The sequence below is a fragment of the Harmonia axyridis genome, chromosome 1, assembly GCF_914767665.1.
Source record: "Harmonia axyridis chromosome 1, icHarAxyr1.1, whole genome shotgun sequence".
NCBI lineage: Eukaryota > Metazoa > Arthropoda > Insecta > Coleoptera > Coccinellidae > Harmonia > Harmonia axyridis.
Genome location: NC_059501.1, coordinates 42,746,497 through 42,761,370, shown reverse-complemented (window position 1 = coordinate 42,761,370; position 14,874 = coordinate 42,746,497). Strand labels below are relative to the sequence as shown.

Genomic DNA, 14,874 nt, shown 5'->3' with positions numbered 1-14,874 from the left:
TGCATGTGAAGAAATACGAAATCGACCGGAAATTTTGAAGAAAGTTGTAGCTCATTTGATATTTTCGAAAAAAGATATAATTTTTTCTCTTATTTATTGTCAATATTTTTCAGTTCCACACATGTTAATAAGATACATTTTACATTTTTATTATTAGGTCCATTTCATAATAGTCCAATCAAATGTTGAATGTTAATTCGAGTTTTCGGTTAAATTTAGTTTTGCAAAAATATTTGATGTTGCCCCTACATTCATGTATTGGATGGAATAAGATGCAGCATGTTACTGAGAATTTCAATCGATTCAATATTAATAGACGCATTATTCGGCGATTCACAGGTACGTGTTTACTATAAATTGAAAATTCTTAATAATCAATGGTTCATAAAATGATGATGCGAAGTGTGCCACTGATCCAAATAGGCTTGTTTGAAAGAATATTTATTGTAAATTCTGAAGAGATTTTTGAAAATTGTATATACAAGATGTGGGATAAATAATGTAATTTTTTTCAGTCCAGACCTGTGCTGTCGATAAGTCATTATGGGCAAATATTTGGCATTGGCCTATACTCATTCCCTCAAAATTTCATGAAGATCCATTTATGCGTTCAAGAGTTATGTCGTTTAATAAAACTCGAAACACCCCGAATCTCTTGAACGAATATAGTTACGACATATTTCGAACAGTGATTCAGCCTCACCAAAATGTCCTGCATCTGTCCTGAAAGCCTGTACAATCATTCGTGAAACACCCTGTATATGCATATCAATTATATTGTGAAGAAAGAAATATATTGCAAGTATTAAATTCTTATTTCTTATAATATTTGAATATGGATTTTCCCTCGGATTTTCCTAATTTAGAATCATTATCGAAAAACTAAAAAGATAGGAAATGAATGATGATAGGAAATATGAGGTTTATTAATCTCTTATTATTATCTCTTGCGATGAGATAATGAAGTTATATGATTTTATAGGAATGGGAGGATATGATTATTGAGTGTATCTATGTCGATTTTAAATTATTCAAATGACTTGTCTCTATCGATTGATCGGTTGATTTCCTATGATAAAATCCATAATTGAGTCGAAAGTACTGTCGAGACCGAATATTGTGTTGATTTCTATTACACAAATTTTGATAATGAGTTGTTTCAGTGATATGAGGATCAGTTTCAGGAAAATTATACTCTTTCAGGTAGCCAACGTTTCGTCAATTTTATTGATTTCATCAGGGCGAGTTGATACATTGTAATTTCCTATGTTAACTATTCCGTCCAAACCTCCTCAAAGCGACGGCCAAGATTTCTTGAAGAATCAATCATAAACTAACACTCACTTATCACGTTTATTTATGAAGGTACTCAATTTATTCAGTACCTTCATAAATAAATTTATGATTGATTGCTCTAGAAATCTTGGCATTTCGCTTTGAGTATGTCTGGACGGAATAGTCAACATAGGAAATTAAATTTATCAGCTTGCGCTCATGATGTTGATAACATTGACGAAACCTTGGCTGCCTGAAGGGGCATATAATTTTCCTGAAAACTGATCCTCATACCACTAAAATAACTCATCATTATATCAGCTAAGCTTAGCTACAGATTTCCATATTGCTTTTATATTTTATTGAGAACTATCACCACTCACCTATCATAAGAATTGTGAATAAAACAGAAAACACATTGAATGATATTCGAAAAATATAATTCCTTAAAATATTTATATAATCTATTTATAATCAATATCAATGCAATGGATCAGCTATAAATTAATTTCATGACTTCACAACTTCTTCACTGGCCTCTCAGTGTTTCAATGGATCCAAACTTTCCAGAGAAAAATCATCATTACCAAATGATATGCCTTGGCTGAATCCAGTCTGCAAGTAAAGAACTCAAATCAATATTACCGCATCAATACATATCGAATTGTATTTTTCTCTAATTCTGTGGTTATTCCGTTCATTCTTCCACATCTTGTAGAACAAAATCGTGCGAGAATATATCAGAAACGCACAGTTTTCATGGTTATATTTTATTATTCTATGTTGGTACTCCGAACTTTCCGCCACGGCTTTATCTGTCAATTCATCAATTTGCCTTAAAGAAATTAGTTCTGCCAACCAACATTTTTCAATGCAAAAATCACTAAAATATATTTATGGAAATATTTCATCAATTTCAATGAAAATGCAATGAATTATAGAAAATAATGTATAATACTCGTACAGAAGGCTCATTCTACCACTCGTTCATTCCAAAACTCGCCACTTCGTGGCTCGTTTTTGAATTTTGAACTCGTGGAAGAATATCAATGCCTTCTGCACTTGTATTATAAATAACTATTCTGCTTTATCCTGTATTCATAACCTGGATGATGCCGTTTGCAGGCACGTCAAGTTTATCAGTCCTATCTAACGAATGAAACGATGTATATCATTTCTAATGCCATACGATCTTCTCACATTTTCAATATGAATTTAATTGGTCTTAACGCAATCAATTAAATTGGTTGAATAAAAATATGACGAAAATACTGAATTGAAGTCATTAACATGAAAGTACACCCAATTTTTAGTATGCTGAAATATACGCGAAAATACATTTTTTCAGCAACCGTCCGGGAAGTGCTCATTTCCCGGACGCTTTTTCTCTGAGAAAGTAGCATTTCCCGGCCTAGTCCGGAAAGTACGTACTTCCCGGACTAGGCCGGAAAAGAATCATAGAATCCAGAGCAACGGAGATAACGGCTGACAGTTCATATGAAATTAGTTGTCAAAAATTTGAATGTTTTTTGATCGCAATCGCAATAAAATATGGAAAGCAGCAGCGATAGTGTTATTCTACATGGTTGCCGAAAAAATATTGTAGCAACACGCCCGAAAATGGTTTTTTTGGACTCACAGACTTCCAGGACTCGCTTACGCTCGTCCTGGAATTTTGTCTATTCGTCCAAAAAAACCCTATTTTCCGGACTTGTTACGTAAATTACTATTTCGATATTCTATTCGAATTTTCTATGATTTTGAGGTCGCTATCCACTTAGAATTTTGTAGTATGAATGTACTATAACTGACATGTATCATTATACAGGGTCCGGCAAAAAAACCTCCCTGATTTCAATAGGCATTTGCAAAAAGAATAAGAAACATATAGAACAATTACTTATATTTGTGAATAGCCTATATGATGCCATTTTACATCACTTAGATTATGCAACTCGCACGCCTGCATGTGATGACATTTTGGAAAACATTCCCCCAGATGCTGTCTTCATTTCTTCTGATGAAGCCCACTTCCACTTATGTGGAACTGTTAACAAACAGAATTTACGCTACTGGGCTACTGGGCTACAGAAAATCCTAGGGAACTGCACCAACAACCACTACACAGCCCAAAAGTCACAGTTTGGTGCGCAGTTGCGGAATTTGGTGTGTGGGGACCGTACTTTTTTGAAGAAGATGGACAAACAGTAACGGTCAATACCGATCGCTATTGTCACATGATAGAGACATTTCTCCAACCCAAGATAAACCAGTTTGTTTTAGACCATCAGGAAGAAGAAGTTTGGTTCCAATAGGACGGAGCCTCAGCTCACACTGCTCGGCGGTCCATGGAAATGTTAAGAGAGTTGTTCCCTGGACGTCTTGTTTCTTTAAGAGGAGACATTTCCTGGCCCCCAAGGTCACCCGACTTATCACCTTGTGATTTCTTTCTGTGGGGATACCTAAAGGCTGAAGTGTACAAACATCGTCCCAGAACTCTGCAAGAACTAAAAGATGCCATTAGGCAGGAAGTGGCAGCCATTCCAAGGGAAGTTACACGAAGAACTATGGACAACTTCAGGGAAAGACTTCGTGAATGTCTTAACAATGGGGGACATCATTTATCAGACATAATTTTCAAAACCAAGTAAAGTGTACTAAGTGATGTAAAATGGCATCATATAGGCTATTCACAAATATAAGTAATTGTTCTATATGTTTCTTATTCTTTTTGCAAATGCCTATTGAAATCAGGGAGGTTTTTTTGCCGGACCCTGTATATCTCAAAAACTCGTGACCGTGATTACGAGAGCCCAGATTTGCCTTTCGCCTTACGCTGCCAATAGTCCTAATCCACCTCAAAATACATTGGAAGAGAAACTCGCATTGTATATTTTTAATGGTGAACATAAAACCAAAAAGTTACTTCTTTAAAACTCACTTTCATTTCCAATATCTTTTTGTCCAATAAACCTAGAGCATTTTCGATATCTTGGGTAGTCGCTGTATTGCCAAAATCTCCCATCTCGAATGGATCCAGAATTTTTGGGCTTGTGAGGCTGAAAATATAATCGGGTTATAATCAGATAGCAATTTTAACTCCGAAACATTAGATATCTATCACTCGATGATGAAATTCAAGAAATTGATCACTTTGGCTAAATGCAATTCTGTTAAAAAACCCACAGGAACGAATATTTGCTATGTTGTCACGAATCAAATTTTAGAATTGATTCTTGAATCTGCTGTTGAAATATGTGTACCAAATTCGATGTGCCAAATTCGATGCTCATTGTAACCCGAAAACTATTAGACTCAGGGAAAAAATCTTCAAGGACCCTGAGCTCCCTTTTCGAAATAATAAGATATCAGAAACCAGATCATAGATATCTTGATTCGTTCTGGAGTTACAGGGGGTTTCTGAAAAGTGACTGATTCAAATATTTCGGTATATCTTGGTTTCTGTTCGAGATATTCAAAAAATTCTTAAACGTTATTTTCATTAGTTTATAAGGTTTATATGATTCTCATAAGAAATCACAGATATCAATTACCATTTTAGAGATATAGAGCAAAGTTGGTGTTTCTTGAATGGGACATCCTATATTATTCGACGCAGTTTTTTAGCCGCAGATTTGTAAGGAATTATTCCATTATCGGTTCTTCAAAAATATCATCAGTTTCAAAGATATTGAGTTTTTCGTCTTGAATTTTCGATGGGACTTATCAGGATGTCCCGGGAAGAATACGACAAACGAATAACATGAATTAAGGTCATCAAACCCGTATCAAGAGATTTCAATCGCCTGAGTGCCTTCGTTTGGGTATACAAGGTGATGTTCATTTTATGAGTGAAATTTCACAGTTCAATAACTCTTCAACTGATCGACCGAATAATTTCAAATTTTGAAGTTTTGTCTTTCTGAATTCGAGTAAATCAGATCTGGACTAGGAAAATTTCAGACTTCTCCTATTTTCGTGAATATTGGATCACCTTGTACCTGAAAATTATGATTTTTTTCCGCTTTCGTAACCACAAAGAATTAATTCATTATTAAAAATTTTTATCTCTGCCTGGCATGGTCATACAGGGTAATAAATAAACATTCCCTCATGAGTCAATTTTTTAAAGTTCAAAAACTCTTCAACAAATCCACTGAATAATTTCAATTTTTGTCACCATTTACTATCGTCTTACTTCAATATTTCTGAAATTGAAGGAATAAGATCCGGGATAGACTTTTTCTATTTTCGTGAATATTGGAACACGCTATACGACAATATCAATATTTTTTTCGTTTTCGTAATCACAAAGAATTTATTCATAATCAAAATTCTAAAAATCTGCTTGCCACCGTCATACAGGGTGACCAATAAGCATTTCTTCATGAAAGAGATTTCATAGTTCTTGGAATCTTGAATTTATTGGTAGAATTATTTTGAAAATTATAGTTTTTTCAGCCAACTTCAAAATTTTAAATTATTCGGTCGATTAGTTAAAGAGTTCTTGAACTCTGAAATTTCACTCATAAGATGAATATCACCCTGTATTTCCCAAACGAAGGCACTCAGGCGATTGAAACCACTTGATACGGATCCTCCATGTTGACCTCAATTCATGGTATTCGTTTGTCGCATTCCTCCCGGGATACCCTGTATATAAATATTTTTCATTCATTTGGTGACTTAATTTATTTAGTGTACGTCAAATTTTAATCCAGTCATTAAATGTGTCCCATTTAAAAAAACACCAACACAATAACTGAATTACAATAATGCAATGGATACAAAATGAATTAAATCTAGAAATAAATGAAAAAAATAAATATATGAGGTGTCCCATAGAAAAATGAAGTCAAAAAACTCAATATCATTGAAACGGATATCAGACTACATTTTTTTGATGGGATATTGTATATGAGTATGTTTTTTATTTTGAGATCTGATCCATTTTGTGTCCATTGTATAATTTTAATCAAGACTTATGTAGGATGTCCCATTTAAAAAACATCAACTCTTCTCCAAGCCAAGATGACTAAAAATGATATATATTCTTTTGAGAAAGAGCAATACAAGATATTAATTTCAAACAATCAAGCATATGTGTCGATGAATCTCAGTATTAGCAGAGGAAATGTAACGGGGCATCATACATTTCAACGTATGACACAAGAGAACAGATAAAAACCTCAGCAAAAACTCTGTCTCCCCGTATCGGTGTAGTGACTGGTTTGTGTAAACGTTTACAGAATAAGCTAACATAATTTATATTGAAGGACTTGCTCTTCAACCAAAACAAAATTTTCTTTATCCTCTCTTTTCGGTTGAAGACTCTATAATTTCCAATTGGAAATTATAGAGTTATTATTATTGCGGTTTGTTATAAAATTTTGAAATGAATGTCTAATCAATTTTCGGTAATAATTCAAGATCAGCTCACCTATTGGTCGATGGACTTCCTGGCGAGAAAGGCGAACTCCAAGCATCACTATTTTCAATTACATTATTATTCATAGTTTGCTTACGTGGAGCTTTCGGTGGAGGTGCAACTAGAAGAAAAGTTTGTTTTAAAGAAATTGAAAGTTATAGTTGAGAAGTTTGAGAATATTTCTATTATCTGCTGTATACTTATAGTCTAGTGCGTTAGAAGAAAACTGACAAATCCTTTTTTTTTGGAAAATCTAACAATCAGTGACGGCGTTAGACCAAATGTAGACGTTTGAGCGACAATTTTTTTGTCGTTTGCGAGACCTCTTTCGTTTCCCAGGGAAAGAGAAAACGCAAAATAGATCGAAACTGATGTCTGAGTAGGTATATCAATTTATTTTAATCCCCTGGAAACCATATATAGTTAAATAGAATTAAAGTCAGAAGAGAGGTTTATGTGCTTCCTGTAAAATCGGGTATTTGTCACTTGAGAGGTTTTCTCAGATCAACGATGATATGTAATACAACTAGAAATAGTAGATATGAAATTTCAACAGCTCAAATTCTATATGGAGTTGAATTCACGAGAAAATTAGTCAAAAGGTAATATCATGTTTGAGAAATCGTAGAAAACAATAATTCTAGGAGAAACCAACATTGGATGTGGTATTAGATTGGAACATTTTTATTTTTTAGAATAATTTTCGAAGTGAAATTACAATTGTTGTAGTTGAATATTCGGAGATTATTCTTCACGATTATAGTAGACGGAACCCGATGATATTCTGCATCTAGGTATAGATTTGATTTGAAATGTGAATTTTAATTAATTCTTCAAATATAGGATAGAGTACTACTCTACAGTTACTAAGTTAGTGTTATTATTCCAATTAATTAACTCTTGGTCATTAACTTCTTTATTGACCAATTTTGTCACATTTTATGGCAGAAGTTGTGATGTAGGGTAATTGTTCGTTAATTTGAAAATTTTGAGCTCATTCCAATATTTTTCGCTGATGACGTTTTCCATTTTGATATAGAATTTATTCCTACAGGCATGTTATTATACAAAAACACCCTTAACTAATTTGGATTTGTAGTCAGAAAAAGTCTGAAAGTTGTTACATTTGGATTTGTCGATGTTTTTTCCATAAGTGAACGAGTCATAAATCTTCAATTTCAAATTATGACATCCCAGATTTTACCTTAACCAAATAGACTCATTTGACCTTCTTAATTTATAATCTTTATTATCTTTTTTTAAAACTACACCCATTTCCCTTTTGATGAGTTTTTCCAGCAATGTTTTGGGAAATGTTGGCTTATATTCCACCCTACCAGTGAAGTTCTCTAGATGATCATACTGGAAGGAATAAATTGAACAATTAGTTCCTTCATTTCCATCCATGCCAATTCAATGGAGTATTATTCTGGAATATCTTAATGGTAACAGTTGATCATTATCCACAAAATTTCGGTCGAAACAGCTTTTGAACTTTTTTTGTCTGGTAAAGTTTGCAGATTTTTTCTGCTGTGAATCCCTTGCCGAATCAGCTGATTTGAAAATCAAATCTTGAAATGGAATAATTATTCTTCATATTATTTAAATAACCTTTATGGAATCATTTGTGCATCGGTTTTCATAAATATTTCAAAATTAGATTCTTTAAAATTTTCGCAGTTTTCTTCTTTATATTAAAAGCGGCAGAAATATGCTTATTTTTTTCTGGAGTTTTTTCTCGAATTGAGGAGTAGTTTCTGTTCAGCAGCAATTCCAAAAACTTATTCCACAAAGGTTCTAGTTTTTGTTTCATTAAGAGGTACCATAGTTTGGCAATTTCTTTGAAGAAAATATGTTTGAATCCCCTTCTTGGTGGTCCCTTTTCAATTTGAATGAACGACAAAAACCTACTTTTAAGATGAGATCTAAAATGGACTATTTGACAAATATTCATACCCTAAGCTTTTTTGAATGTTATAAATATCAAAATTTTATTACTGAAAATCCAAATTGTTGGTTTTGCCAGCTTCCATGTTTTATTCCTGTGGAACGAATTTCAACCTCAATAATTGAAAACTGAAACGGTGTTTATACTTATCATAATTCTCTATACATCAGCTAATGTGTACAGAAAATAAAGATTTCCTATTCAAGGAATTACTCACTCAAAGGTGCCTTTGGTTGAATACTTTCATTGGTTTGTTCGAAGGATCTAGGATCAAAATCATTATCTTCTTGATCAAACTCATTGAGCAAAAGACCTTCCAATTTAGTACCTACAGATGGTAATGGGTTACTGTCGAAAATTCTTGGTGGCACAGGTGGCGCTGAAAGTATGAAAAATACATGAAAATACATACCTACATGAAAATAATGATGATGAAAAAGTGTTTATTCATGACCACATGATGGCCTATTCGATATTTTTAGAGTAGTATTTCAGTAAAAAAAAAACAAATATCTGTCTTATATTCACATTTCATTTAGTACACGTAAGGAAACATTTATTGAAATTAAATGTTCAATTTGAGAGCCATTCACTTTCATGCAATAATACAAACGCGATTGGAACATTTCACGAACATTTTGGAAGACTTGCGGGCATAATAATAAGTGATTGCATTCCTAAATTATTCAACTAATGTAGTTAATACCTGAAGTATTTCAGAATGTACGTCACATGTTTGCAATGTGTTTGTATTATTTATTGTATATTGTATGGAAGCGAATAGTGCTAAATATGAATATTTGATTTGAATAAATGTCTCCTTACCTACTATACAATGCGAATAGCAAACAAATATTCCGCTATTTATTATATTATTGGAAATATCAGTGTTGACTCCTTTTCATTGAGACACCCTGTATAATTATCTTCCTAGGCTTATATTGAGACATAAATAACACTAAACCAAGGATACCTTCAAACAGTTGACTTCCCATATGGGAAAGCAGTTTCGAGTAGCAATCTCGACAATACCAATTTTTTTTATATTTCGTTTATCAATGATTTGTTCTGATAAATTTTAAATTTCTGGGTTTAAAAAAAATCTTGAATAATAATGTAAATCAGTAGCACTCCTTCTGCTTAAATGAAAAATCAGCTAGTTCCGATTTCAAGGAATCTATGAAGGACTGTAAGTACAACTGTTTAGTTTAACCGAAATTCACTGAATATTTAAATTCATTGAGAAATATCTTACATTTTTCAGAACGAAGCTTTTTTGAATTGTGAATAATTAATTAGCTGATTTAACAACAACTTCAGTTTGAAAAATTCAAGATCATTGCAAAATAAAAATTTCGAGAAAAGATGAAAAGAGCACTGACTGGAGTCAGGAGCTTTTTAACGCTCGTTCATTCATTCGCCAATTGGGCCCTTGGAGACCACATAACTGTGTATGAGTGGAATAGTGGTACAAGGGTACAATTGGCGATCACGAATGAAGATGCGAATGAGGAGGGCTCAAATTTCCGTCATTGCTTTTGTCTTTTGTATCAGATCTTTGAATTTTATACATTCCTAAACGTCTAAACTGTCGAAATTTGAGGGAATTACTTCTCTTTTTCCCTCAACTATTCCAGAGGTACATTATTGGAACTTATAAACCTGAAGATGTGCCCAGCATAGGAAAACATATAAGAAGCACTATATATTTACATAATATTTCCATGCGTAAATTCCGATCGATAGTCAATCGATCCAATATTCGAAAGTGAATAGAGAACCTACGTAATTTTCTACTAAATGATTATTCTGATGAATTACCTGACCCTTCATTTAATACGACAACTTTCAATTATAAACAATCAGTTTATTCGATAAATGTGTGGGCTTACCATTTTCATTATCACCCTCTGATGTTAAATCTAAGAGTGCATCAGTTTTTCCATTGGTTTCTCTTGTTTTAACGTCTTCTTCAGTTGTGCCTTTGGAACTAGTATTACTGGTAGAAGGGGGTATTTCTAGTATATTCTTAATATGGTGCTTTCTCAAATATTGGTCTAAATCGCCTTTACAACTACTCAATTGCGATAAGTATAGCAATCTCATCTTGTATGTATTATTTTCCAATTCAAGACGTTTTATATATTGCTGGGTGATAATTGCCCGTCGTTGAGCTTCTAAATCTTTTCCAGATGTTTCTAAAAACCTCTTATAAGCCAATTCGAATGCTTGGCCAATGGTTAAGGTAATTTCTTCTGCTAGTTTATCGGATATGAAAACAAAACATTCATGGGTCTCTTCATCATTGCCATCCACTGAAAAGAAAATTTAATAATAATAATCATTTTTGTTGGTCAGTGATTGTACAAAAAGATGGGTATGCTTTTTAGTCGAATATTATTTCCGGAGCTCTATTTGCTGTCGTGTTCTCAATGCCTCGCTTTCTTCCGAACTTTAGGTAAAGCTTGTCAATTCCATCTCAAGGTATTTCAGCTCAAGTCCAGATCAAGACCAGAAGACAACTGTGTGAGTTAGAAATTTATATTGATGTTCACCTCAAAATTCTCGTTTTGCGGAAATGAGTAGAAATTTTAAACGACTCTCGAAACAGTCAATCGAATTTGGTATGATTCATACATAGTAAGTAATATTAGAAAGGCAACGTTGTGATGAAAAATTCTTTTCGAAATTCTAGGTCTGTAATAAGGAATGTAATTTTCTGAAAAGCATTTAAAAGTAACACTGTATTATTGTTGAAATATTTTGGAATTCAGATATCGGAAGAGTAGAAAAAGTGCATATAGATCCATCCATCAAATCGAATGACACAAATTTTCATTTTTTGACTACAAACTGCTATCTCATCCAACTAATTCTCCAGATCTAGCCCCCTGCGACTATTTTCTGTTTCCAAACCTCAAAAATAGGCTGGGCGGTGAGAGATTTAAGTCAAATGAAGAAGGTATTACCGAAACAAACGCTTATTTTGAGAGCCTTGAAAAAACCTGTTATGTATTTGGAGGGAATAAAAAATTTAGAAAAAAAAGTGATTTTCCGAAAAAAATTCGTTTTATTCAAAAAGTCGCTGACTTATCAGAAATATAGAGCCATCTTTTCCGATTTATTTTAGTGAGTTATAGCAATGAGTTATTATAACTCACGTTGTTTGTTAATAAATACTATTAATTGCTCAAAAACAGTTGAATAATGAATATACAGGGTGGCCATTTGGAAACGAAACAGACGAGATTACAGACGAAATAAAGTTTTTCGATAGAAATGCTCGGACAGGTGGATTTCTGTTTCGAGGGGGACAACTTAAGATGTAGGTTACGGACGCATAGCGCTTCAACCCTTGCTACTACAACCCTCACCCCCAAATTTTGAATACGGAAGATGGGGTGAGTGATACCTTATTTGAAAGGTATTTTTATACTGATTTCATCACAGTAATTGTTTTTTCATTTATGCATTAGTTCTCGAAATATTCTTAACTAAGTATTTGAAAATGAAGTGGTGTTTTCATGGCACTTGTAGTGTTTTGTGAAAAATCGACATTTTGAGCTTCAAAACAACCATGACTGTGGCTTCCTTCCTAACAAACGAACGCATGAATATTTCGAGAACTAATGCATAAAATGAAAAAACAATTACTGTGCTGAAATCAGTATAAAAATACCTTTAAATTGAGGTATCACTCACCCCATCTTCCCTATTCAAAAATTGGGGGTGGGGGTTGTAGCAGCAAGGGTTGAAGCGCTATGCGTCCGTAACCTGCATCTTAAGTTGTCCCCCTCGAAACAGAAATCGACCTGTCCGAGCATTTCTATCGAAAAACTTCATTTCGTCTGTAATCTCGTCTGTTTCGTTTTCAAATGGCCATCCTGTATAATACAATAGGAGTAGATAAAAAGGTATGTAATAGTTGTACTCGTCCAGTTTTTTCCTGTCATTTCGTTAATGATGGAAATTTTCGTTAATTTGGAAATGATGGAATCGAAATTTCAGGATCATATAGTATTCAATAAGATCTTCAAAATGATGTATCGCAACACACCTCACACCTATTCAAAATCAAAAGATTGTACTCACCCCGTTAGGGGGTTGCAGTTACGGTGATGCGAAGAGCGGAAAAATTATTTCCTCTAGAATCAGAAATTGACGGGTCCGAGCAATTTTCCACATTTTAATTTTAAAGCCGGAAAATCGAGGTGTTAAATTTTCGTAGGACCACACTGTATGTACCCCGCAACTACTCATTCGCGTTATAAAACACCTTATTCCGTAATAATTGCCTCAATCTAATCCTGAACATAGTAACTTCAAGCTTTTTTACCGAAACAGGAAGATGATTATTCAACCCTTTTTACTCTGAAAATTCGCTTATGTTTGGACGTTCTGTGAGCAGGAATGATTATCGAATTGTTATAATTCTTGTATTTCTTATTACTTACTTACTTCTTACTTTTTTTTCAGCGAACGTCCACGAATGTTATTATGGAAATGATCACAATATGGCAGGGGGCGAAACACCAAAACGATTATACTACGTCGTCAAGAGTATATTCGCTTTTCAATACGCCGTAACTATGGAAAATTCACGAATTCTATTGGTTCATCAAAACAAGTTATATAATCAACTTAATTTGAAAACGACAAAATTACCGGATTGACATTCCTCTCCTCAAAAACAATGGAATGTCCCTTTCGGCCAATCGAATAGAAGCACAGAGAGGTATTGAAGCGCAGAGCCATCTTTTGCGATTTATTATAGTGAGTAAGTCATTGTTTGTTAACACTGTTAACAGATACTATTAATTGCTCAAAAGCAGTTGAATAAATAATATATGATTCAATAGGAGTGGATAAAATATTTTATTTCTCAATAGTCGACTGCACGACCGGATTTTCCACGAATCAATTTTTTGAATTTCATATGCTGTAAATGATTCTCTGAAATCTGAGTCTGTATGGGAAGCTATATGCAACACAGAACATGCAGATTTCTTTTCCGAATCCATTAATTCATTTTATCGCTATCGACAATTGTGACAATAATTTAGTGAACAAAAGCAGTAGATAATAATATAATATATGTATAACTCATAACGGTCATAGTCACAACATTCGAATTTCACAATTATATTAAGAGTTTGTAAGATATGCTCACCTTGATTGTTTTGTTTCGCAATAAAGGAGAAGAACCGTTTTTCGCCATTATCATCAGCACAATACGATATCCTATGTAAGGGGAACATGTGTAGAATGACATGCGTCTTAGGTTCCTGTATGGCTACTCCATCTATACTTATTGTTAATTCCACTTTTTTCGTTTTGGCACCAGATTCACTTTTACGTAATTGTTGCGTAAACCTTAGTTTTCTTATAGCTTCTTTCACAACATCAATACCTGCAAAAGTAAATCAGATATTACAATAGATGGTCAATTATATAATTATAAAGAAAACGTCAAATTTCATACGGGATTTTGTATTTAGCGGCATTAGTAAGGATTTTGCCTCGACTACCAATAGTACACCGATGTTTGCAGGAATGATTTGTTGATTCTGTTTACCGACAAACAGCATCTCAGAGTATATAATTTGGTCATCCGTAAACACGATAAATTCTGATCAGAAATACCTGAAAACATGAAATTTGCAGGAAGATATGAATCGCAAATATCATGGTCCAGTTCATGGATCGAAATTAAAATTTGCATTCAGATATGAAATAAACAATTCCGTGCAGCATGCAATCTTCATGATTGCGTAACTAGGAACATTAGAAAATTTAAAAAGAATATCGAAAAAATGATACCCAATAGGTATTTTCATTATAACTAGGGAATCTAATTCCGCAAATGCTGGTTACCTCTGAAATTCTGCGGGATCAAAATTGTGGAATTTTCCATGCGAGATCTGCGGGATTTAATATTGAAATTGCATATTAGGCAATAAAAACGCAAACGTCTTTTGAAAGGTCCAAAAGCAGTAAACCACTCATAAGTTATGGATGAAGATGCAACATTAGTTACTGCTGAAACTACACTACGATTCATGATCAGCAAATTGTAAAGTCATTATAACTCGACATAGAGTAAAGAAATGGTTGAAGCCTTATTTTCTAGGATAAAAGAGCGCCGTTCATTGATGGTAAGTATAGTATTTAGAAAACTCAGTAATCTCAGTATCTGTAATTTCTGGGATATAACAGTCAATTT

General features: G+C 33.5%; 1 protein-coding gene across 1 annotated transcript in view; it reads right to left on the bottom strand.

Moving 5' to 3' along the window:
- Positions 1-1,698: 1,698 nt before the first annotated feature.
- LOC123670814 (PTB domain-containing engulfment adapter protein 1) overlaps positions 1,699-14,874 on the bottom strand; it is a 39,074-nt gene continuing 25,898 nt past the window's right edge. Inside the window, exons 3-8 of the mRNA XM_045604376.1 lie at positions 13,822-14,061; positions 10,544-10,966; positions 8,869-9,030; positions 6,716-6,824; positions 4,217-4,334; positions 1,699-1,890 (exon numbers count right to left, since the gene is read on the bottom strand). Coding sequence (XP_045460332.1) covers positions 1,816-1,890; positions 4,217-4,334; positions 6,716-6,824; positions 8,869-9,030; positions 10,544-10,966; positions 13,822-14,061 — 1,127 coding nt within the window. The 3' untranslated portion in view covers positions 1,699-1,815. The remainder of the gene's footprint in view (positions 1,891-4,216; positions 4,335-6,715; positions 6,825-8,868; positions 9,031-10,543; positions 10,967-13,821; positions 14,062-14,874) is intronic.